At 42.9% G+C, this 25,662-nt stretch overlaps 1 protein-coding gene across 3 annotated transcripts in view; it reads right to left on the bottom strand.

Moving 5' to 3' along the window:
• creb5b (cAMP responsive element binding protein 5b) overlaps positions 1-25,662 on the bottom strand; it is a 39,663-nt gene that overhangs the window by 8,390 nt on the left and 5,611 nt on the right. For 2 of the 3 annotated variants that reach the window (XR_011177918.1, XM_069142971.1), the window contains exons 2-7: positions 25,410-25,487; positions 24,971-25,064; positions 23,005-23,126; positions 21,358-21,515; positions 10,940-11,066; positions 9,419-9,529 (exon numbers count right to left, since the gene is read on the bottom strand). Coding sequence is in view for 2 of the 3 variants with exons in the window: in XM_069142971.1 (XP_068999072.1) it covers positions 9,419-9,529; positions 10,940-11,066; positions 21,358-21,515; positions 23,005-23,126; positions 24,971-25,064; positions 25,410-25,463 (666 nt within the window). In the remaining variant the exon portion in view is untranslated. Of the gene's footprint in view, positions 1-9,418; positions 9,530-10,939; positions 11,067-21,357; positions 21,516-23,004; positions 24,633-24,970; positions 25,065-25,409; positions 25,488-25,662 lie in introns of those variants that run through there. The other variant, XM_069142972.1, reaches the window with a different exon arrangement.

The following is a 25,662-nucleotide window of genomic DNA, read 5'->3' as shown; positions in this document are numbered from 1 at the left end:
CCGGAACGGTGAAATTATGAGCTTGTCAAGCCTGTTTTGGTTGGGTTTCTGTTTGTCATACCAAAATATGTTTGACATTGAGACACAGGTACATTTCTGGAGCCACATGATACAGTTTTTTTTTTTATCTGTTGCACATCAGTATGGATGTTATTTACATTTTCTCTCTTATAATGTCATTGATAACCACATAATTTGACTGCCTTCGCCACAACCTAAGGAGCCCAACTCTCAGGGGCCACAGCCCTTGCTTTTTGTGACCAGTGAGACAGAGGTTAAAATACCACACTAACACACAGCAGGTGCCCTCAAGCCTACAGCTGTCCGCAGCATCACAGAGACTCACTGAGGGTAACAAGAGGAGCTGAGAAGACTTTCTGTAATATATTGTTACTGTCAACAGTATAGTTTGCAGTCTATCTGGACGAGGTATAAAAATGCAGACATAATAAACAGCTAATTGACATGCAACTAAAACAGAAAATGGATTTAAAGAGCTTACAGATCAATCATAGTCACCCGTGTCGACAAGGACATCTGTGTATCACAGGATGAACGCTGAAGATGACAGCCCTCACTAAACACCTTCCCTTCAGACTTCAGCTTGTCAGTGTGCACGAGAGGGGAGGCCCACCCCTCTCGTGAAAAAGAAAACCAATCAGAATTTGACAAGCTTCGGCCTGCCACTCACAGAGCACGCAGTCACCTGAATGAACAGGAGGCAGAAGAGGAGTCTGCTGCCAGCCTGTCTACCTCTGCACTCTATTTTGTGGCCTTAGCAAAGTTGTCTGTCTGACGGTAAGATGCTCATCTGGTGGAGCTCCCTGCCAACCAGGCAGCAGGGGAAAAGGACAGAGAGGGTAAAAGGAGGTGAAGGGGGTCACTGAGAGAGAGACACCAGAGGTGGGAAGAGATTAGATGGATTTTAGTGTCTCTTCCTCACACACCCTCAGCCCAAGACAAGCGATTGCTCATTCATCAGGAGCTGTCCAGCTGGCAGCGCAGCACTATCTGTTTATTAATTGAATTAGCCTGCATCCAAAGAGGCCAGAGTGTGTCAAAGTACAGCGGCAGGTCAAAGAGCTGAGTGGGAGCTGCACAAGCCTCCATGGTGATAAACAGGCAGAAACGAAGCACAACATTAACCAAGTGCAATGCAACACAGGGTAATATTCATATATTTGAACTGAGACAGCATATCTTAAGCAAAACCTATCACACATAACAAACAAATCCAAGAAATAAAGAAACATCTAACAAGCAAAGACAGCAGGCAACTTAAAGGTATCAACACACTAAACTTAAACCACTCCAGACTTAACCCGAGACTGGACCCTTACAGTTATGCCTCAAATACTAAGGAAAATGACTTCCCTTAGACGTTCAGGGCTGCAATCTCCTGTTTCTGAGTTTTAATCACCTTTAAAAACTCACTTTTCTTAAACTGCACATCAGTAAATTATTTTCCTTTTATTGTGTTTTAATACTTCTAATCTTTAAACGTTCTGTGTTCTGCTTTTTTTTTTTATTGTAAAGTATTATGTAACTGCAGTTAGAAAAGTGCTATATCAATCAAGGGACATGTAGCTACTTTAACGAGAAGCATGTACAGTATTATATCAACACACTAACAGTAGAGTTGAAAGAAAAAGCCACAGTTCACACTGTGTTGAAAGAGAAAACCCTTACCGTGATTTAAGCCTGTTCCTGAAGCTATCTGTGCACAAGTGTGTGCTTCTGCTCCATGTGGAGTTGAGACAGAGCTCAGTTAAACCCAGCTCAGCCAAAACCTAAGTCTTTGTATCCAGAACCACAGTGACGCAACTAAGGGACGTTAGCAGAGCGATGATGAGCAGGCTGTGATTCTCAAACACCTTCATCAGCTCCCTAATGACTCTTTAACACATGGTTGTATTTCCCCAGACTGTGCTGAGCACAAGAACTTAACCACTATGTGCATTTTACTCTAATGACACACACACACACACACATACACATACATTTCTCCTGCAGCAACATGGCTGCCATAGAAAACAGTCATTAACACATTGCAGGTGTTAGCCTGTGGCAGCACAGAGCACTCACAGCTGGGATGGCACACAGCCTATCTGTCCACTGTCTGCCCTGTTGGTGGTGAAAATTAGGAAAACACAGGAAAGAGACAACAAGAAGTGGAGGTCTCTGTGAAACCATAGATTATGAAAACTAGCCTAATGAATGAATGCATTTGACACATTTCATGCATTCTGACAGTGGTAGCACTATTGATTTTCTACTGGTAAAGCACCATCCCTGATTCAGCCATCTTTTGCCCAGAGGGAAGCTATCTCCTCTCAGACCTTTGCCCCCTGACCTCTCCACTCCCACTCCTTTTTTTAGGCCTCTCATTAATGTGGTTTCAGGGATACCAGGTGATCATCCATTAATGATATTTATTCACGACTGCTACCTCTCTGACACGAAGGGCTGTGAGTGATGTCTCTGTGAGTGCTCTGGGCACATCCTGAGAACACACTCAGGTTTCTCCTCACCAGATGACTTCATATCTATTAACCCTGGGAGGAGAAAGCGAGAGCACGGAGCAGGTACAAAAGAGAGGAGACCACGCTTGCCTGAGGATGGGTAAATCAAATTCAGTGGGGTCAGGGTGAGCACTTTTATTCCCCTTAAAAGTGGAGCAGTTTACCATCAGGGGACCTGTGGCCCTCTGGCGCCTTACAGCGGGTTAGAAAGATTTAACCAGACTATAGAGTCATAGTTTAACTGCAAAAAGATCAAAGTTTCGAATGGAGATCTTCCGCTTCCCATTAAAGAGTCCACAGAGAAACAATAAAGCTTCTGTCTGTCTCTGAGAAGTACAGTGATCGTGTGTAAGCACAGTATTTCTAATTGCATGATATATCATAGCTGTAACTTTCCTGGCGGTGTTTTATGTAGGCCTAGGCCCCCTAACTCACACTCTAAACCCGACGTGGGTTCACCATTTGCAGTTGAAAGCAGGAGTTCGGCTCTGTTGCTTTGCCAAACATTCAGAGGATCCTGTTCCATCCTCCTCATCTCCATCACCACCATTACCCACCAGTGCCTGCCTGCAAAACCCACTCTCTGTCCCCTAAAACTCCACACCCCCCATTAGTTCAATTTTATTAGATTTCCCACTCGCCCAGAGAGGCAGTAACATCCCCCCCTTCTTTCTCTTTCTCTCTCTCACACACACACCTCCCTGTTCCTCCACCCCCTCTCCCTCTGCTTGCCAAGAGCTGGGGACTGTTAAACTGATTTCCTCAGGGAACAGTGAGGCAGACAGTCTGATGGGAGCACTGGGCTATAATGTCGCCCCCTCTCTCCTCTCTCAGGTTCGGAGCCAAGCTGATCAGAGCCGAGCTGAACACACAGAGCTGTCCTGTAGTTCCAGACTCAGACGGGAAGATGGACATAGACTGGCTGTTCTGCCAGGGCCAAACGCTCGGGTGGTGCTCGGAGGAACCGTGGCGGCATGGGCGCAGCAAGACACACGCCCACCAAGGAGCATGTTCCAAAGCATGCGCTCATACTCTTGGCAGCTTCTGCACCCTGTCAAGTTAATGGATGGGCTTCTGACTCCAGCCTGCATATCCCCACTGTTCCTTCTCTTGTAAAAGCCCTGCTCGAGTGCAGCCTACATGGTTGTCACTACACCCACTGTCACAATCTTGAATACGGAGAATGCCCCACAGTGAGACAGACAGACCAAGCATGAATACAACAATCAGCATTGACATACTCTTAAGCTGCGGCATCAAACGTGACAGGCAAATTATGGGTCATTGTGTTAATAAATGTAAGATGAAATGTGACGACTTGAATAAAACATAATTTCAAAGAAGCTTAAAATATCAGACCTCTAATGTTTGTGTATTTTGGCGTAAAAAAAGGCACTTTAATTCCCTTTCATTGTAATGAATGATCCTCTGTTTGGAGTTATAGTGGAGATGATAAATACTCTTTTTGTATCATGAGCTATTTCTATTAACATTTGGATTACGTTCACACGTTGTTGAGGCACCCACAGGCACGAGATGACTCTTGTGTTCCAACATGTCATAATGTCTAAGAAGCAATCCTTTTTCCTTTCAAAGAGAAAACAAAAGTGCTTCCAGCCTGTAAGAATTAACTTGTTTGAGGGATGAGGAAGTCACCTAACTGGGGCAATAGTGACAAAACTTTATCAGACTGAAAATTTCTGACCCAACAGGCTGTTTTCCAATCACCCCACCAGTGGTTTGAAGGTTATTTTGGAGTCCACTGAGCATCTCGTTCAATGCTCAGGCTCCAGGGGGGCTCATGGTGGCTGGACCAGTCCAGTCTGGCACGCTGTGGGGACGGCAGCTGGTTTACCCAAGCTTGGCTCTGCTCTGAGTCCTGTCCCATTCACGGGCCCTGAACCATGACCAAATGGCTCTTCACATACACCTCCCATCAGCACACCTAAAACAACATGCGGTCAACCAAAGACAAACAGATGCGACGCCCTGCACCACAAGCCTCGTCCCCATACCCCGACGCACACACAGTCACAGAGAAACACACACACGTGTAACTACTCAGATATAAAGACAAGTATCCACAGTTCTTAAAAGATGGGAAGACATGACCCTGTCCAATAAAAATCCCTTTCAACAGTGGTATAGAAAAGTACTGTGTATCAACAACTGTGACACTGCTTGTTCCTTCTGCTAGGTTGACTCTGTAAATATGTAAAGATCGCCCCAAATGTGTTTTGCAAATATACGTATATTTACAAAGTTTAAAAACTTTGTGTATGGTTTTGTAGTGATATTTCTGGAGCAGAAGATACAGACCCAGCATGTTATGAAAGGCTTAAATCAATCCTTGAAAGCAGAATGCATTAATTGTGAGAATTGTGGTTTAAAAAGCACATAGTTTGTTATTGCATCAAACAATCCTATGGGTGTGACTGTACTGTACAGTTTTGGTTCAAAATAGCCGAGCTCTTCGGCATTGGTGGAAGCAGTGAGAGAGGGGCCCCTTTCTGGTCTATCTTCAGCACTGATAAACTGGCAGACACATTGATCCAGCAGCTCAGTCTGTCACTCCACTCTGCTAAAACCACTCGCCTTCATGGAAATAGAAAGACATCAGTTTATCATCTAAAAAAAGACATTTAACCTTCTCTCAATGTGTCCCTGTTTGACTGCACAGCCCCATTCATGTTTATTCAACTAACCACACATATGCATATAACTGATGTGTATCAAAAACCATGTGCGAACTCTGTGTGGGTTTTTGCTAGCCCACGTTGTCCACAGATGTGTTTTGACTCCAAGCACAATGAGTACCACAGCTGGTGCCAATGCACTGGAAAAAAGAGCCACTATCACGAGAATGCATACAAACATGCAGTGCACATACACATATTCTGAGGCTCACTGAAGCGGCCTGCAGATTCAGCTGTGCTCTTAGCTCACCGTCCCTGTTCAGTGACATCATACCCTGACAATGCCACCATTCATACAGATGTTGCTTACAAAACCTGGAGTTAGACTCCTATTGTGTGCGCTGCTCCTCCTCACAACAAGAGGTTTAGCCAGAGGTGCTCCCCTACTACAGTGGAGGAAAATGAATGGAACACGTAATAGGGTTACCATGTACGCTAATGATTTAACTGCCTACAAATGACTTCATACTGAGCTAATCTCTCAATCAATCACCACGTAGTTGAAAACTGACACATATGTGGCAGCTTCACAATTTGTATTTTCTTAGCATTTTGAACAAATTACACATGTAACTCCTTGTTCTTGTTCGCTGTTTAGGACAAAACGTAATCTTTTTTTAAGTCTATTAATCCCAATGTCATGTTGCAGTTCTGTAACTACACTGAAGCAGAAGGTTTGTGTAAAGAAAATATGAAAAGCGACATTAGTGCACGAGAAATACTTTGATTATTGGTTCTCCTGTGTGCTGTGAAATGTTTCTTTAAGAGAAGCACTGTTTTTTTTCCCTCTTCGAGTAAAAAGGAGCATATTTAGAGCATGCCAGGAATTATGTCATCCACCAATCAAGTGCCAGCTCCACAGCCAAGCGTGCTGCAATGAAAGAACATATAGTATTGTTTACCTCATAAAAATCTCAGCACCTAGCCTGATGCTTAGTGACAAATTTATTGTCCTTAGTAACAATGTAAACAATAGATAATTGGGAGATAATAAAGACCACATTTTCATACACCAGCACCGAACTGCTTCCCCTCTGTCTGAAATTAGCAAGCAGGCAGGATGTGTGGAAAGCACGGAGCTCATTTAAAAGACACAAAAACAATGCCAGAATCCGCCACTCTAAAAAGACATGAACTGAGTCATGAGCCGTTGTTGGTATTCGCAGAAGTTCTTCAGAAGAAACTTGATAAGAGCTTGTTTGGGCTTTACTTGTTACAGATTAAAAATGATAGTGAATACCTTACATCATACAAACAAAGATGTTAAACAATTTGAGCATGAGAGGAAGGTTTTTAGAGGAGAATACATATTCATGAGTGTTTATACAGTTTGTGAATCTCCACGTATGCATGTTTATTCTGAGCAGACAAGTATGTCTCACTTGTATGTACACTTGTTTTTAAGTACCTGACTCTATGTGTGTGTGTGTGTGTGTGTGTGTGTGTGTGTGTGTGTGTGTGTGTGTGTGTGTGTGTGTGTGTGTGCGTGTGTGTGTAGCTATCAAAGTACTGTATGTGTCACTGTGCAATGAAGATGACACTGAGTTGGAGAAGGCAGTGTGTGAGCGTGTGTTTGCGCGCGTGTGTGTGTGTGTGTGCGTGTGTGTGTGTGTGTGTGTGTGTGTGTGTGTGTGTGTGTGTGTGTGTGTGCGGGCGAGAGTCTTTGCAAGGCCCTGTGGAGAACTGGCTCTGGGCGGTGACGTAATGCTTTGGCCGGCGTGCTGTGGAACTTGGCCTCCTCTCTGCTGCGTTTCCTCCACGCTGCGAGGGTCAACTATCCCATAACCTCCAGCACACAACACTCACCATTCAATTCCCCAGACCACAACAGAGCAGAACTCAACCACACCCGGCACGATGAGCACCCAGTCCTTTGCAAGAGGAGAAAAACATTTGAACCAAAACTAATAAAACATTCCGATCTCAGCAACTCTCCCAGACAACAAACCACGAGCATTAAGGAAGAACCATACATGTCAATTATTCCACCATCAGGATTTGCTGTACCACTTAAATGATGGCACTTAAGGAGAAAATCAGGGGAACAAAGATGGGCACTGATGCAGATACAGTCTTTGGCCCAGAGAGCACAAACACAGAGCATAGAGCGAGATATGGGTCCCCAAGGGGCCACAGCAGTCCTTTGGCTCATTAACTATTTACACCAGAGACAGGCCTCCCTACTGCTCTGGCCCACCACAAAATCAATTAGCCTTCATTAGCCCAGACTCAGAGCATGCGTTCTCTGACAGGAGAGGGAGAATGCTTCTAGTTACCACAAAATACCAAACAATCACAAGCACGCCCATGTGCGCAAACATGCAGGAAACCACAGAAAAAGGTAAATGAAACCAGGCCAAGTTCTCACAAACAATGTTTCTGTCACTCACAAAGACTTCCTCTAGCTTCTCACTCCCATTCGCTGTTTGGTCTCTCAGAATATCAATACTGTCTCTCGCCTTTCAACTCCCCTGCTCAATGTGCCTGTCTATCTATTTTCTTCATGTCAATCAAAGTCCCACTCAATCCCCCTCTCCACTCTCACAATGTAAACGCTGAGCAGAAAGAGTGCATCCAGGTCCTTCCTCTGAGGTGTGGGGTTACAGTGGGGAGATTTCCCATTGGCGGAAAGTCAACATGGTTGGGGTAATGCGATTAGGGCCGGATTGAGAACGTCGCAGGGGACACATGGGCCTGATCATGGCCCAGTTATCCGATAGCGAGGCCGTATTTATCGACCTGGCCCGGGCGAGGATATTACAGACATTAGAGACCCCGTCTATGCTTATGAAACCCATGCTGGAGATCGCACCCGGATAACACAATTAGTCTCTCACTTTCTGTCCACAATCACGGAATTCCATCAGTTACGTTCAGACATCAGGGAGCAGAATCTCAAATTGATCCACGTTTGGTTGTTGTGCCTTGTGTCTGAATGGCCAACTAACCAGAAAGTTGCATGGTTGAGGGGCCTGCAGCCATTTAGGGACTGCATATGTTTATGGGAGACCTAACAGAGCATTTACAATTCAATTACACAGATAGGAGGAGGGAAAAAAAAGAGTAAGATGTGTCTGGATGACGGCCAGAGGAGAGATAAGCCTAATACACTAATATTGTGTTACCCTAGTGTGTTACCATAGGAACAGTTGAAGAGATTCAAAAGACTACAAAGACAATCAATCTTGAGAGAGCAGGAGGAAGAAGGAGAATTAAATGCCCTGGGACTGCTCCTGCTCTCCTCTATCAGAGCAATAACTCTTCTGATGACCTCTACTACCTCCTCTCTCTCTCCCTCTCTCTCTCTCTCCCTCCCTCTCTTTCCCTCGCTCTCTCCCTCATTCTCTCCCTCTCCCTATCTCTCTCCCTCATTCTCTCCCTCTCTCTCTCTCTCTCTCTCTCTCTCCCTCTGTCTCTCCCTCTCCCTTTCCCTACAAGCTGCTTCTCTCCAGTAAACTCAGCTATCTGCAAATATTTCAAACACAAAGAGCAGCCAAAGCTTTTCATTATGGGTTGTGATTTTTTTTATATCAAAGTAATGACGCTATTATTTATTTTGAAAACAAAGGTTGGCAGTTGATCATGTTGCTACAGTATTAATCAATTTATATCACCTTGAGTGTACCTGTTAGCCATTTTACATTAATCAGAGGTATGCCGTCAGTCACTGGATATAGTGTCCCAGAAGTTTTAGCATGCAACTCGGTCTCTTCTCATTCCCATCGCTCTAACTGCCTGCTTTGTGAAGGATGAGGTCATTTAATTTTTTCCCCGCTGTGTTAAACTAGTGCTAACAAGTTGCAGGACCTACAGAACATGTTCTGTACATTAAGATATACATCAGGCAGTCGGTGGGCAGCGGAACCACAACCACATAAAGGGTCCATTATTCCAGCGAGAGTCTCCAGCACTGCACTGGCAGGTTCAGACACAGCTTTGATTACACACCAAATGATGAAATCCACACAGGACTAAGAGTGCAGCTTTGCTGGCACAGCCCAGTGGAAAAGAAAGTTGCAACACTTTGAGCGAGTGTGTGTGTGTGTGTGTGTGTGTGTGTGTGTGTGTGTGTGTGTGTGTGTGTGTGTGTGTGTGTGTGTGTGTGTGTGTGTGTGTGTGTGTGCGCGCGTGCGTGTGTGCACTTGCGTATGTGTGTGAATAAATGTGTACCTATCCATGTGAATACTTGCATATACTCACCAGTTTGGCCTCTGAGTGCATGGAGGGAATGTGAGTGGAGGAACAGGAGCTGCTGTGGGCGGGGCTTTGCATGCCCATCATATTGGAGCCCATGGACATTTGTCTCTCCATCTGTAGATTACAACAACATGGGAACGGTCATACTCACAAGCATAGACATATAATTCCCACACCACAGAACATGTGCATACAACGTGTATTAATAAACTCTAAATGTTAAGCTGTTTCTGATGATTTTTTACATCCCATTGAGATACAATCACTGCTTTGAGAGAAATAAAAAAGCTGTCGCATTTAAAGTGAGACTTATCGTCCTACCCAGCAGGCTATGGGGGACGAGATGAGAGAGCATGAGAGCATGAGAGCCTGATTTCACATGACAGGCTGCCCTGTGCACAGTTCTGTGTGATGATAACTGGAGCTGACCCAAAACAGGAAGCCAACACAGAGGGACTTAACACAGGAAGCCGGTGCAACAGGGGTGTGCGTGTTTCTGATAATAGTATGGTGAGTGTCAGAAACCTCGGTCAGAAACCTCAGTCATTCCAGCTGCACGATGTGTTAAGGTGATGTGAGTTAGTTCACAAATGCATTTGAACCTGTATTCATGTGTATGTGCTCTCTGCCTGCCTCTGACTGACCCCAGGTCAGTGTGGTCATGTGTCACAGCTGAAATGTGAATGTGAGGAAATCAGCTGGATAAGCTAACAGGGGTGAAAGGTCACCTGCGCGGGGTGATAATGTGAGTAGTGTTCGCCATGCAGTGTATGCAGGAAAGAAGAAACCTTTGTTTGAGTGTCTGTATGTGTGTGTGTGTGTGTGTGTGTGTGTGTGTGTGTGTGTGTGTGTGTGTGTGTGTGTGTGTGTGTGTGAGCTGCTGTGACCTCCCAGCTGCTGAGCTCTGGGTGGTGTGGTGGTCTCGATGAGGAATGGCCTCTCTCTCTCTCTCTACCCCTGCTTTGTCAGACCCCCCCCCCTCTCCCTCCTCGTCCATAGAGACTCAGGTCTAGAACCTGACACACAGCCTTAATTGCAGTAAGTGTGTTTTGTGTAAAAATATCACCCAAACCTGCACCCTTTCCTGAACCGTCAATCTTCCCAAAAATCGCTTAGCTCTTAATTTAATAAACATGGGAGGGATTTTTCAGTATCATAAACACAGTCTGTCTTGTGTTACAATGAGAACATATGTTATATCATTATAATCCTGATACGAGGAGCTTTCTTTGCATCGTTATCATTTCACATTACACATGTGGCTCTTGTAAATGTTTTTGCCTTAATTTCAATACAGTTTCTATTCTACACCCATAGGAAGAATCATACATTTCTACAGGAGATAAGTATTAGCAGTGAGTCATTTTAATGGCGATAGAAAACATCCCAAACTGCAAACCTACATAGTTTAGGAGCAGTGGGAATGTAAACTAGATTGTCATCACATGAGCGAGTGGTTTTTGCTTCTTCATGTGTGAGTGCGCCCATAAGTGAATGTGCTCTGCAGTTCGTTGTTGTACTCACAGGCATCAGCACAGCGGAGGAGCCAGGCATGGTCGGGTCTGGCAGAGTTCCAGGCATGGAGGCTGGCAGAGGCTGTCTCTGTCTGTTTCGTAGGTGCAGTAGTGAGGACAGAGAGCCGGGGACAGGCCTGAAAGGACACAAACACACAATGAAAATCAAGTTTTACACTGTTATAGATAATGTAAGAGTATTATTCTTTGCTTTGTCACATAACAGCATCCAACCCAATATTGACAACCTCTAGAACCCACTGTGGTGCTTATTTTAACTTCCCCTATAAAGGACCTGATGTATAGACGTATAATGAAGAGGTGATCGTGCAGTATGACATACCTTTAATCATTTTAAATTATACATGGTTAAATCCAAAATTGTCAGTGTTACTAAACATTTATTAACTGTTTATTCACATGAACTCATTTAAAACTCATGAAAATACATGAATCTTTAAGGCTGATTCTGGTTCTGAGAAATTTGAAAAAAGATATATAAATAAATATTTCCTGATTTCTTCCAGAGTTTTTACTTACAGTGTTTCAATAAATAAACATAATCAATATCTATTTCACATTTATATTATCATGGCAGATTATTGATTAGAAAATTATTAAAACTAAGTCATACTGAATATAGTTGTACACTACAGTGCAGAAAGTAAGGGAAATTAAAAAATGCATGACGGACAAATAAAAACAAATCATGGGAACGGGCTCTGTAATATTTACAACTTCAACGACAGCTTTTTAGAAACTAAGGTTGGAGGTAAAAATCGAAGTAGAAATAGAAGTAAGAAAACAGTTTGTGGACGTGTTATGTTTTTGTATCTCGGTGCTTTCCGACCTTCTGGCCTACAGCTCATTCACTCCAACTGTGGATGTAAACTTTAAAAATAGTTCACAAATATATACTTTAATTTTTCAAGTTTACATTATTTCATAAAATAGCTGGGTCCTGCAGTTTTTTTGAGCAAATACTGGTACCACTGTCAGCAGCAGACGAGGCATGCTGATGTGTGTTTACAGCAGTCACCCCGTACAACTGCGTGGCTCACTGATGTGTTTTTAAACAGATGTTGGACAAGAATTGAGGTCTGTGACAGAATAGAATAAACTATATCAGGCTTGTGAAAAATAAAAAAAAACAATAACAGCAAAAATATCCTTTAAAATAAAAGAAGCAGCTCTGTTAAAGACCTTTGTTAGCTTTAAGGTAAAAGAGAGAAAATGTTCCTGATCATTCAAAATTACTTCTGAATGGACAACAGGTTTCAAAATGTCCAAACACTGCATTAATCTTTGTCTTAACATACAGTACATGTCACAGAGAGGGGACTTGTCGTAAAAAGTGCACTTCTTCACAATGACCTCACAAATGTCTGTGCTGGTTTCAGTACCATGTTCGAAGGAGAGGCTTGACAAAGAGCATCACACAGAGAAGAGCAATTGTACTATTGTAATTCTACAGTGTGAGTCTGCTGAAGAAAACTGCTCTTCCATCTTAAAAGTAATTTAACCGATGTTTTTTATTTCACATCTGTGTTGTTTCAGAACAATTTCAGCAGCTACAAACTCAGAATAGAAAAAAAAAAACAGTGTGTGACTGTGTGTACTCGTGCTGCACTTTAAACCGAGGCATCTTGGGAGTTTTTGGATGCACTTTACACAAGCACAGTTCATGTAGTACAATGAATGAATAATGATGTTGGTGGCGATAAATGAATAATATTTATCGTCACAACCACATAAGATGCGTTTGATGAGAATCAGATTCAGACACTGCTGCAGCGGTTGAAGCCCTGAGGGGAAAATCTCCTTAGGTCAACACAAAAGTGTGTGCAGACCAACGGACCTATCCGCACTCACGGCCACATCAATAAATCATATGTACAGAGGCCCAGGGTAAGCTTAAACTATTGACAGCAATCCTGTCTCAGTCACTGGCTCGGGGCTGCAGCCATCGAGACCACTACATCTGCATGCAGTGACATCATTTATACAACTGCCACCTAATCCCTGCTTGTAAGAACACCAATTCCCAGCTGCAGGGTGCTGCTACACCCGTACACATACAGTAACTTTTCAGTCCCTGCAGCGTAAAAAAAAACATCACCCCGCTACATGATTCTTTAATAAACTGCATCAGAAGAATCAATCAAATTTCCTGTTGTCGGTGTCATCAGGATGAATGCTGCCACTCACCAGTCAATAAGGCTCCATTTCCTCAAGCATTTAGAAATTAGGAAAAACAAGAAGCATTTCGGTTAACTGTTTTCAACGAGTTAAAGCAATCAACTGACCACATCATAGCCTGGATTACCGTAATAGTGAGTTCTGAAGGAGTGACGGCCAAAAGTAGGGGGTGCACCAGAGCAAACGGTCCTCCACCTGAATAAATACCTGTATTTTTCCAGGCCTAAATATGTGCATTTACGCTCCAGACATTTTAGATTGCTCCACACACACGCAGGACTATTACCATCCTGACTGTGTGCCATGCCTGTCTAACATCCCAATTCATCACAATCACACTCATTTAACAGCACATATGACATCTGAGCAACACTGCGAATCCAAACATTTCCACATGGGAAAAGTCATGAAAGTACAACGAGGTATGCAGTGGAGCTGCGCACCACATCAACACAGTTTCCCTCAACATTTACTCTCGAAATAACAGTCACGTGGCAGTGACATGCTACATTTTGTAGATAAAAACGGGTTTGCTGGATTTTATGCATTTTAATGACTACATGAGGAAGGTTTTTTGTATTGTGGATGTAGAATGAGATTTTATGAGGTGATTTTCTTTTTTGCTCCAAGCTGTGGATAAAAAAAATAAATAAATAAAAAATTCAACAAATCTTTGACACTGCTCACATCTCAAATGCCTGTGAACTGGATCGTTCACATTATTTTGTTTTAAAAGTGTCAATGTTTTTCCTGTCGTTGTGCTCATTTGAACAAATGGTATTTTAAATGAAAAAAATGTGTTTTCATGTATTATTATGTCCAAAAATATCCCATAGAGTGTGTTTCATATATTACATTAATGCATATGATTTTACTCACACTTGATCACACAGATGAAGAGTTACAGTAACATCACAGTCCTGACGGGTAGATAATAAACAAACAACCAAAAAGCTCAAGTGGACTCAGCACACCAATGTTAGACTCTCGCTTTCCAGAGAAGAAAGGCTTCTTTGAAGCCGGCACAGGTTGTACCTCTGCAGCTGTCTGTCAGTAATGCTCACACGAGCGCCGTGTCCGTCGCCACCACACTCACCAAAACACAACCTGCTTGTCCAGTGGGAGGAAAAACAACACTAACATCTGACAGCACTTCCTTTGGGGATTAACTCAGCTTTGTGCTGACTCTGCTGATAAATAAAGACGTTTCAGACTGACTGCAGGCAAAAAGGCACAAGTAGTGAATATAAGAGGATAGAAAGATTCATTTTTTTGTTTTTTTAAATACCCCTTACTTATTGCTGTGGAGATAAAAAAAATTTTTACTGAATATTCTTCGTTGTAGTAATAAATTGATCACTGAGGTTATTTTTAAGCAAAATTCAGGACTTAAAAGTTAAGATTCCCTGCTTCTTATGAAGTCTGAACATATCACAATTGGTTCTGGGTAGTTGTGGTCCCCTATTGTCGAAAGTTTTACAAACCAAATTTTTTTTGTTTCTTCTTTTTCTTTTTCTACCCAAACCTTGTGATGTTGAACCACTATGCTTTATACTAAATAAAAGCTTTTAATTTACCAGGACATAAATGTTTTCTTGGTATCAACATGCTTTATTCAAATGAATCATTTTAGTGTGTTTCCACTATCCACATACAGTATATGAGTTTCTTTTAGTTCTCTTCTGTTCTGTTTGCATCTGTTTGCCTGTTGATACATTATTCACCAGCCTGTACAGTATCTTCAAAGTGTTTGTGTGTGAATAAGTGTGTATGTCAGTGTGCGACTGTTCATTGAGCTGTGTGAACATGTGTGTATGTTCGTGAGTGAATAATGACAGGCTGTGGCTCCACTGGGGGGATTGATAATAGCCTGAGCTCTGGGCCCCGGGGGAGAGCAGGTAGACACTCTGCAGTCCTGACCCTGCACTCTCACATTACTGAGTGCCTTGCTCTCAGCCCGGCTCTCCTCCTACATCCCCGCCCAAGAACCACCACCGCACCAGCCCCCACCCACCTTCACTCCACCATGACATCATTACTAGACCTTCTTCCCTCCCTGAATCCTCAGTCTTTTACTTTTTTTTTTGTTGCTCTCCTACTCCAAAGACTATTTCACAAACTCGTTCTGATATTTTACTCCAAGATGGAGAAGAACTGACAACCGTTCATTGTTCTGTTAATCCTCTGCATCTTTCTTCTGGACCCGTCGGGGGGAGGGGGGGTGTCCACACCTCAACTCGAGCCCCACTGGACTTGCTTCAACCTACAAATCCTGCCGTCTGTACACACACTAAGCTTTTACTGTCCCAATCCCCCACAGTCCAAACTCTACCTCAAGTACTGGGGACTCAAACACTAGGGGCCTGGCTTCCATCCAAGAGCAGCGAGAGGGAGAGGGAGAGAGAGGTGCAGTCAGTACACTGACTCATATCCTTCCCTTTCTGACTCTGCTCCAGCAATGATGTAATGCTCTTGGCTTTTCGCCCTCCCCCCACCCTGTGCCTGCCTACCCCCAGATTTTGTCCCTCCCTCCTCTACTCCTCTCACTTTTCCCTCTCCTTCCCTCCTCGGCTCGTCCAACATCACTGAGCTTGCTTGCTCTCTGGCTGGGTGAAGTCACTGCGAGCTCTGGGTAGACACAGCAGCTAAAAACTTTTGAACGTAACCAAAACAGCCCAGGGCCAAGTTCCAGACTTTCGGGAGATGGTGGTGCAGTCGCCATGGGAACGGATGTAAACAGAGGGAGAAACAAGGGCCTCAAACAGCTTGCAGCTGCCTTGCTCTCTGAGTAAACACTACACAGGACCTGCCCCTGATTTACTGCCTTTAATCACTGGTGGGAGGAGAGTGCCATGGGGTTTGGACTGAGGAAATAATACGAATCTGATCAAATAAATCAGCCGTAATGGGTTACGACACAGGCTGACTTTTATTAGTGGGATAGAGAAGGGATGGATGCTGGGATGGGGTGTCCTCACAGCTGAGTAAAGCCATGCCAAAGCACAGTTGAGGAATGGTGGTGATTGATACTCTGGAGCAAATTAGCATGAGTGTTGCAGTATTTATTCACCAAATATGTTGCTGTTTTGATCCGTTAGATGCCGTTGGCTGAGGACAGCAAAGATGAGTTGTCTTTAATTTTCAACGAAAGCATGTCAGCACATTCATATCAACAGTGAAGCAAAAAAACTCTTCAGCAACAACTGTGTCATCTTGTTACAGGCGAACCTGGCATCTGTTTGCAGCACCTGACTGTGTTGTAACATTTGGCAAGCACGGCCCCTTTCGCTTTCAATGGCATTTAATATTCGTACCTTTCCGTCGACCAAAACTTGTCTATTAGTTTGCCATTCTCCTCCTTAACCAACGTCTCTACCTTTTCATCGTGCCACCTGATTCCTGTCTTCTACCAATGGTCTAATCTGTCTGCCTCTCATTCAGCTTTCCATCTTCACTTTCCTTTCATAATCCCAGCACATTTTCCCCCACACCTTCATTTCTCTGATGCTGTTTTGTCCATGCCTCTATCTTTACCTTTCTTTGTGAAGACAATACTTTTCTCTCTCCTCCACCCAACTCCAGCATCCATCCTGGATATACAACGGATGTCCTCCACATCTGATGCCTCTCTTCTGTCTCTCCTCCACCCTCCTGATCCTTCATTTCCTCTCCTCCATCTACCTCCTAATACCCTCTTCCTCTCCTTCATCCACCTCTGATCCCATTTTTCCTCCTCTCTGTCCACCTCTGATCCCCCTTTTCCACACTTCCCCACGTTGTGATCCCTGTGCTCCCCAGAGCTGTGAGGCACGTCCCTGTGTGTGAGTTGCTTGTGCAGGAGCCTGCATGTGTGGTGGCCCCGGGGCAGGGATGACACAGACCCGCTGGAATGAGAGGGAACAGAGACTGGGCGTTCCTCTACAAACGCACTATTAAACCCACTGCAGTACACAATGAGCTCATCTTAATTCAGGTCAGATGTACATCCTGCTTTCTCTCTCTTTCTCTCTTTTTTCTATTTTCTAATTAATTACAATACATACCTTTGATATTTTTTTTTGTACCTTTGCTTACTTGCTTTCTCTTCTGCCAATCTACTACTTCTCTATCTGCATCAGCCCTTCATTTTATACACAGCTGAGAACCCATTTTTGATTGTGGAGAAGAATATTTGATAAGTCGGATCACGAGGGCAACTTAAGCAGGTTGTAGAGGTCCCACAGTACTGAAGTCAGGACAGACACCACCACCCTCCCCCCCACTCCTTATCACAACTTTCTGAATGCAATCTAATCATAAACAATAATAAAAGATGTTTTGGTTGAATTGTGAAGTTCATGAGGTCAAATTCTGAGCACGGAAAGCCCGTAACGCTCTGCCTTGCTCTGCTCTTGCACAGGCACAATGCAGATATGCAATGAATCAAAATAATAAAAACTATCAGCACCAATGTAGTAACATTAATTAATAACAGTTTCTGCAGAAATGTGATTTGTAAACAGATGAGTGAACTACTGAATATTGTATCAGGTTCTAAACACACTGTATGAGACAGAGCATGCATTGATGCATTTACACATTGTATTTCATTTGTTTTCAAGATGTGACCATTAGTTTTACAGTTTTTACAAAGTGCAACCAATTATCTGGAAATCATATGTGGCAATAATCATAATGTGTATATTGATCAAAAAGAAATGCAAACAAATTAAATTAGGAGAATGGCAGGTATTACTAACCTACAGCAAATCTTTTAGCTAGTGGCCCTAAATAATCAATCACCATGTCACCAAATCTCCCTGCTAAAACACAGGAAGCTCACAGCAAATATGTGCTTATCACCCTGCACATTTTGTGCATGAAATGTGCGACACACAATGCATGAAGACCACTATCTATTTATGCTATTTCCCTTAAAGGCAAAAACTAGGACCACAAGTATAGCTGAGGGCCTGAGGTGTGAAAAATGTTTTGCATCTAAAGCAGCATGGGAAACAAAACCACAATTTGACTTCCGTCAAAGCTCTGCCTGATGCAGCCAAACTTAAAGTTGCACAAAGTGCACCCAGGGTGGGACATCATCAGCAATGTAGAGATAACTCCTCCATCCAAAAAAGTGAACAAATACTCTGTGCATACAACGGGAAAACCACAAATGAGTATTGTGGACTGCTTTTAAGAAAGTGAAATTGTTAATGTCAAATTCGCACAAAACTAAAGTGATTCAAATTTCTAATTTAAAATGGACCTAAGTCCAGGAAAAATTTACAAAATCGGTCTTGCTTAGATAGTTGCAAACCAAAACTACCTAACAGTCAGTGGTTTGGAGGACTGCACCTTTTAGGTTTACACAGTCTTCGAAATTACTCATTAAAGTTATTAAAAAAAAGTGTCCATGTTTAATAAAAAGCAGCTGTTTTCATACACAGCCAGAACTGAGCGAGGTATTTAAATACAACATTATCATAAACTGATGATCAGATATTTAACCACATCTGTACTGTAATTGCTCCTCACTTAACCCAGCTGCTTTCAGGTCGATTGTGCAATGTAATGGAAACAATTGGACGGAATTCCTCCATCGAGCTGAAATAGAAGAATGTCTTTTTAATGCCTTGTGCCCACACCCACCCATCAACCTGCAGATCTCCGCTTACAAGTCAAAAGGTTGAGGTTTCCACGAAATGTTGTATCTCAAATGGTTGAGTCGTAACATCCAAAGTATTTAACTCTGACATAACTCAGCAACAGATGTTTATAATTGAAAAGCAGAGTGCATTCAGAACTGTTGGACACCACTTCCTTTTGTATGATAATGATAGCCGTGACATCAAGATCTGCTGGCTGTTTCTTATGCCTGGTTTTAACACTGGTTTGTGTCAGTGCGGCTCCCCAAAGACCTTGTTTAAGGACTCGGAGCAGAGCGAGAGCAAGAAAAAAAGAGGGAGAGAGCGAGAGGTCCTCAGGTTTCACAGCTGCAGGCCCAGCTCAATCCTAAAGTAAATGGACTTGTGGAAAGCCAATCCTAATTGATTCCAAGCCTCAAAGCTCTTTAGTAAACATGGTGGAGCAATGAAAATGACTTGTTATCCTAATTCATTGGATGCTCACGCAGTGCACTGAGCAGAGCGAGGAACAAACCGAGGAAGCAGATGGAGAAGAGATTAAACTGATTTTGTTTGGTGATTTTGTCTCATTTAGAGACATATTCACCACAGAGCTCCACAAAGTGTGTCAACATGAAAAGATTTATAGTCCTACAATGATCACATTCACAAACTTTAACATTCCTGACAAGGATAACTGTTTCTTAATTGTCTCTTCGATTATTATCATTAAAATCAAACATTTACACAGCAAGAACCGATGCTACTAGTTATACACGATACTCTTTTGTTCACAAAGATATGGCAATCAAAATTTATTGAAGACTACAGTTTTGTTAACAGGATGACAGGGTGATTAAAACATGTCACGGTGAACCACTGATCTGACACAGCCTCCCTAACAGGACAGAGCACAACGAGCCTGTGAAGTGTCCAGCATGTTCTCTACGTAGGAAGTTCCTGTGGAGAGACCCGGTGCATAGAGACTTTGGTTAGCCCTATGGCTTCCTGTGGAAGCACTGCTTTTCAGTGGAGGGGTTTCCTCAGCCCATTTTCCTGCTGATGTGAACATTTCCAGCTCAGTTTTCAATCGTGTGAATCTACTTGTCCTATTCATGTGTCAGGATTCCTCCATCCTCGGAAACAAGTGACACCTCTGCAATTCCAGCACACGCAATCGCTGCTCAAAGGTTGCCTCAAACAATGTGTGACTGATAACTGGACTTTGGTGCCATTCTGAGGCGGGCAACCAGCACCAGCACCACATGGCATAACAGATCAGATTTTCAAGTGATCGGATTTCATGGCAGTGAGCAGTAACAACACCACAACTCAACAAATCAGTGAACACTTTGTGATCATAAAGGGCCATGAAGTGAATTGGTGAGTCTGTGCTTTAGTGCGGAAGCCATTTATAATGACAGGTAAACTCAGGTGAAGCAGAGTTTCTGTTACTGGCAGTGATTGCTGCTCCTCCAAGGGGATGAAATTCCATCCCTGCCGTCGACAAAGAGCCTGACGGGGTGTCAGTCAGGCTTAGTGATGGGCCTCCCATCCAATATTCACTAGCTCCTCGAGCTATAAATCTACACAGGACAACCTTGACACAGGGCCGGCCTAACACTGAGCCATCTCCATGTCTGACTAGTTTGCCATAGGCCTGGTTTACAGTAACAAAGCCCTGGCACAAGTTTGAATGGGGTTGAGGTTAAGGCATAAGGAATAATTGAGGTCAGCGGAGTGTCCTTATAAGGAGAAAAAGTGTGTATAGATGTTTGCGTGTGGTAATAATTATGTTACTGATATGTAAAGACAAAACCACAGCAGAGGGAAAGACACTCAGAGTTGACAGCCCCATCACAATTGGCAGAGTTTATCAAATCAATATCCTGCACAGCCTTTACCGCATATAGTATGTAGATATGGGTCATAAGCACAGCGTCTGACTGTGGCTGTGATGAAACTCTTTGAACAAATGCTTAACCACCAAACATTCAAGGTAATGATGAAGCAACACATCACACAGATTGTCTCCATCTGCAAAGGTGTCAGAGAATCCGCTCTCTAAGGTGGCAGACATTCCCATACTGTGAAAAGAACTATTCTAGAGCATGAAATGCTAAACCGTTTTAACAGCAGTCACGACTGAGGCTTCAACAATGATCTCATCTTGTTCTCTGGGACCCTCTTTGGCATGCTACGCTGTGGGACAATACTGAATGAACAGCAAAACATGAATCGCCAGCCCCCCACACACACATACACACACACACACACACACACACACACACACACACACACACACGCACACACACACATACACACTGCTCCAAATGTAACAAAACACTGACATTACCACAGAGAATACAGAGGGATGACAGCCGGCACGGACACAAAGGGTCCGGGCTTAGCCTAAGGCTGTCTCTGTAACAGGGGCACACTTGAGGTGAGAGGATACACCCTGATCACTGCACTTGTCAGTCTGTCAGCAATTCCCAACAGTACCTCTTCCCCATGGTAACAAAGCAGAAGTACTCTGTTATTGCAGCAAGTCTAAAAAAAAACGATATTCTTTGTGACTTGACCTGATGTTTTGCTAGATTTTCGCATCTATGTCACTCACCCTATCTGTCTATTCGTGGATGGCGCCTGAGTGATGACGGAGCTGGATTGAGGAGAGGGCAGGGCCTGCTGGATCACTATGCTGGTATCATGATTACCCATCCGTGAGTGGGACTGCTGGTGCTGGCCTTGGCCTGCTTGGCCATGCAGTGAGATGTTCTGCGAAGAGGAAGAGAGGGAGAAGAGAAGGCAGCGAAGGTTAGGAATGTGTTAAGAGTGTCTGACTCTCTGCAGAAAGTTGAACTTTCAGCACAGCTCAAGTGTTACAACTGTTTGGCCTTGGGCTCCATACGCCCAGCTTGAATGGGTAATGAGGAATTAAGTCAACTATCATCTACAGGCTCTTCTGCGTTGTGCTGGTGGAACTTCGAGAGTCTAATGTTGACCAGGTCCCCCTTGTTTTTAATTACCCAGAAAACTTTGTTTGTTTCACCTTTGTCACATGTAATGAATATGCATTCCTAAATATCTCTGTAGGTAAAAATATGCCTCCAAGTTCCACAAACATACAGTGGCCTAAATAATTAACAGCAAGCTGAAGTTACTTGCATTAGGTCAAATATGAAATAGCCACCACTGCAGGAGCCATACTGCATAAAAAGAAGAATATAGCTACAAAATTAAAAAAAAAAAAAAAATGGAAAGCATGTCTCACTCTTCTACTTATATTGCAGTGTAGTGTAGTCGGCTATATAAATATGTGACTTTTTTACATTCATACTGGCCCATTGCTGTTTTTCTTAAGTTTCAATGCTTATCTCTGCTCATTGTGCTTTATACTCAGAGTCTTGCTCTGACTCGTCTCCTGCTGACTAAGCAGAGCCTCCCATCATAAACCACACAGGCTGGGCAGGCTAGACATGGCTGACCTGAGCACAGACGAGCTCCAGAGTCAAACCACCCAGACAACAGCTTAGCTGCAGCATGCGCTGCATATCTTCCCAGACGTTAGATAAGCAGTCTGCCTTGTGGTGATTTGACTAGTACACATGTTTCAGGTGAAGGTGCCTCGGGGCACTTCTATAATGCATAAATGATCACATCCTTTGTCAGATGTCAAAGCTTTGCGACTCTGCTCACATGCGAGACTGTCTGGCCTGGTCCTTTATTGCTGCCAAAAAGTTGTCTCAGGGGTCTGTCTTTACTTCTGGGAAGAAATAGGACTCCCTCCCTGAGAGATGGCTGGAGAGCTGTTTGAAGTTACAGGTGGAGAACCTGATATATTTTCCCCTCACCTGTGGTGGGTGACAAATCTCCACCTGCTAGCCCTGTCTGTCATTGTTGACAAGACAGATGGGGATCACGGAGTATGGCGTCTGGGGCACAACAAGGGTTGGATGTGCAACACTTAAGTATACTTTGAAAAAAGAAAAATACATGGCCGAAATATCTGTGGTGTTTAAACAGTTGAGGTTGTCAGCTTTTCAACAAGTGAGCAGCGTGTGGTCACATGAGGTCTTAAATGTTTTTAATCTATAAAAAGCGTGTTTTCAGTTCACAGTGTGTGGGTAGCTGTTAGTGACGTGACTGATGATCGCAGCAGATAACAGTTCATAACCACCTGAACTAACCCCAACGGATGACTGTGGTTTTGGGTTCAAGAGGGTTTTTTTTTCAGCCTGAGGCTTTGTTTTCTGCTCTGCTGTACCTGTTTACTGTCCTCTTCTTCCTGGGCTTTGCAAAACTCCTGTTCGATGGAGCAGTCCAACTCGCTGAACAATCCCACTTCCTCACAGTTTTTCAAGAAACGTGTTGGTGTGGGTGTCTGATCTAGAAGTCAAAGAAATCAAGTTTTATCTCTGAAATCAACCACTGTTAACAGTAATTGTTTGTCAGACAGTCTGTAAATCATTATTGTGGACAGCAAAAGTACAAGAAATACAGCAGCATGCAAAATAAGGTCACTGTAATACATTATGTTTGGGACTTTTTATTATTATTTTTAATTGCATATTTATCCACCCTATTGAAAGGGACTGCATACAAGATTAAATTTAAATGTTACTATGTGATTTGTTGTATCCGAATTCATTTCAATACTTTACATACACAATAATGACAACACCACACAAACAAACAGAATGCATAATACAAAATTACACACAACAGTATGTAATACACACCATACCAGCAAGAAGTACAGTATATATTAGCACATATATTTATTGATATCACCAGATTTTACTCTTAAACTTTAATTTCAGCTTCCTTATTCTTAGTTTTTTTTATGTTTGGTTTATGTTTTGGGTATTTTCTAGTGCTTTTAGTTTACCTATTTCTCTATGTGGACCCCTAGTATACCAGCAAACACTTTAAGTAAACTAATGGTGATCCACCAGAAGAATAATATAATGAACACTGTTGTTTATTACTTTGTTTATCATAATTGTGTTTTGAAGAAAGCATTACTTCCATTTAGTTAGTGAGAGAGAGATACTGCCCTTGACAGCTGCATTTTAGCTGACAAAGTACAGGTCCCACCTACCGAGTGGGGTCTCATCTGTTGAGCTCAGTAAAGCTGCGGTATTCAACTTGGCGTTGTGGGGGGTGCACATAGATCAGGTTTCAGACAGTCGAAAGTGATTTTAGGATCACGATTGTTTCAAAGGCTAAAAGCATACTTCATGGTTTGTTTATCCATTCTGGCTAGACTGGGGATTGACTCAGACTTTCAGCATGACCTACGCACCCAAAATACAGTATTAGTCCAAATATACCTTTTCAGTTTTTAGAGACTTAGAATCACTCAAACTAAACATTTTTAGAAAGTAATGTCAGGTTTTTTTTTGTAGAGGATATGAGTCAGAAAAGGCAAACATAGCAGGAGAGTAATTTTAGGTCAACAACTATAGTCCTAAAATCTTGACAGTAGACAAATTTGGTGTCCAGGTGATGTTACCATGTGTGGCTGAGCTGAAACTTACTTTACAGTATCACCACTTGCTTGTTTTTAACCTGAATTCAAGGTCTCAGTAAGAGAAGTGGTCAGAGTTGTAACTCAGACAACAGGCAATAAAGACACCTGGCCTAGAAAATCTGATCCTGCTATCCGCTGAGTGTAAATAATAAAGAAGACACAATCTCAGTGGTTTGGCGAGAGCAGCTCACGCTGGACAGGAGCTGGTGTGGCAGGGACATTTCTAGGAATCGAGATCTATACTTATGGATTGGCCTTGAGTTGACACGCAAGTACACGATCTATGATTTGATGTTTCTTTCAACTCTAGATTGATGTGCAGATCAGCTGACTGTTCAACCCGGCATCTCTAAAATTCCCTGTGGAGACAAATGACACATCGAATGATGGGAAAATGCCAATTACACAAAGCAACATGGAAGAGAAATTTAGCATAACATGCTCATTTTTACAGTCAGATGTCAGTGTCTCTGTTTCCTGCTGAAGTGCGCACAAGCAGTATGCACTGAATAGACCTGAGCTGCAAGGTGTCATGTGATTTACATTGTTGTAAACAACTTGTATAGACAGGCCATTAAGGTTTCTGATGACAAACAAGTGTCTGTCTATGAGTCACTGAGGCACATAACCACAAATAAACTACTCGTTCATTGTGAGTAGAAGTGAGAGAGTCTGCATTGATGGAGGTGTAACTCACCTGATAACATGTTGTCGTTCTTTATGGAGGGGAACTTAAGGGTCATCTCATGTTTGTGTCGATGTATCATCAGATGGTCCTCAGTGGGGAATCGCTGTCGAAAAAGAAGAGTTGTATATGTGTCATATAACCGATAAGAAAACTGCGAAATAATTTGTTACACTGAAGCCTTACCCTAAAATAACATCAACTGTTGTTTTCCATTTAAAACCCTGGTGCTGACTTCAAACTGTCTTTTTTTCTTTAGGTATTTTTACACCTGATGTGTTATTTACAGTTTGTGTTCCACTCGGTTTCATGCTATTCTGTTTCTCCCTTTCGCACGAAGCAGAAACCTACACCTTGGGCCTCCTCAATGTACACCTCTTCATATTACAGGCAGACGTGCATACACACACGCACATGTACGCATTGTGTTGTGTTGTCTCAACACACTCACCTGAGAACAGCCAGGAGCGTTGCACACGAACGGTCTTTCCTGGTCTGAGTTCATCACTCTTGGTAACTTCTCATAAAACTATAAAAACAAATAACGACAAAAGAAGAAAAGAGGAAGGGAAAGTCAAGGATTTGAGTTTCCTTGCCAGTACCCAAAAGGAAAAATGCACTGCTTGTGTCACACTTGACAAATAAATTGCAACTGCACCTGCACACATTTTCTCACAGTACAGTAACCGGGGATCCACAAAAAT

This window comes from Embiotoca jacksoni, unplaced genomic scaffold (genome assembly GCF_022577435.1).
Source record: "Embiotoca jacksoni isolate LCO1_2020_lvr unplaced genomic scaffold, fEmbJac1.0.p SCAF_11, whole genome shotgun sequence".
NCBI classification, from domain to species: Eukaryota; Metazoa; Chordata; class Actinopteri; family Embiotocidae; genus Embiotoca; species Embiotoca jacksoni.
Note: the sequence above shows the minus strand (reverse complement) of the source record. Positions and strands in the feature narration are given on the sequence as shown.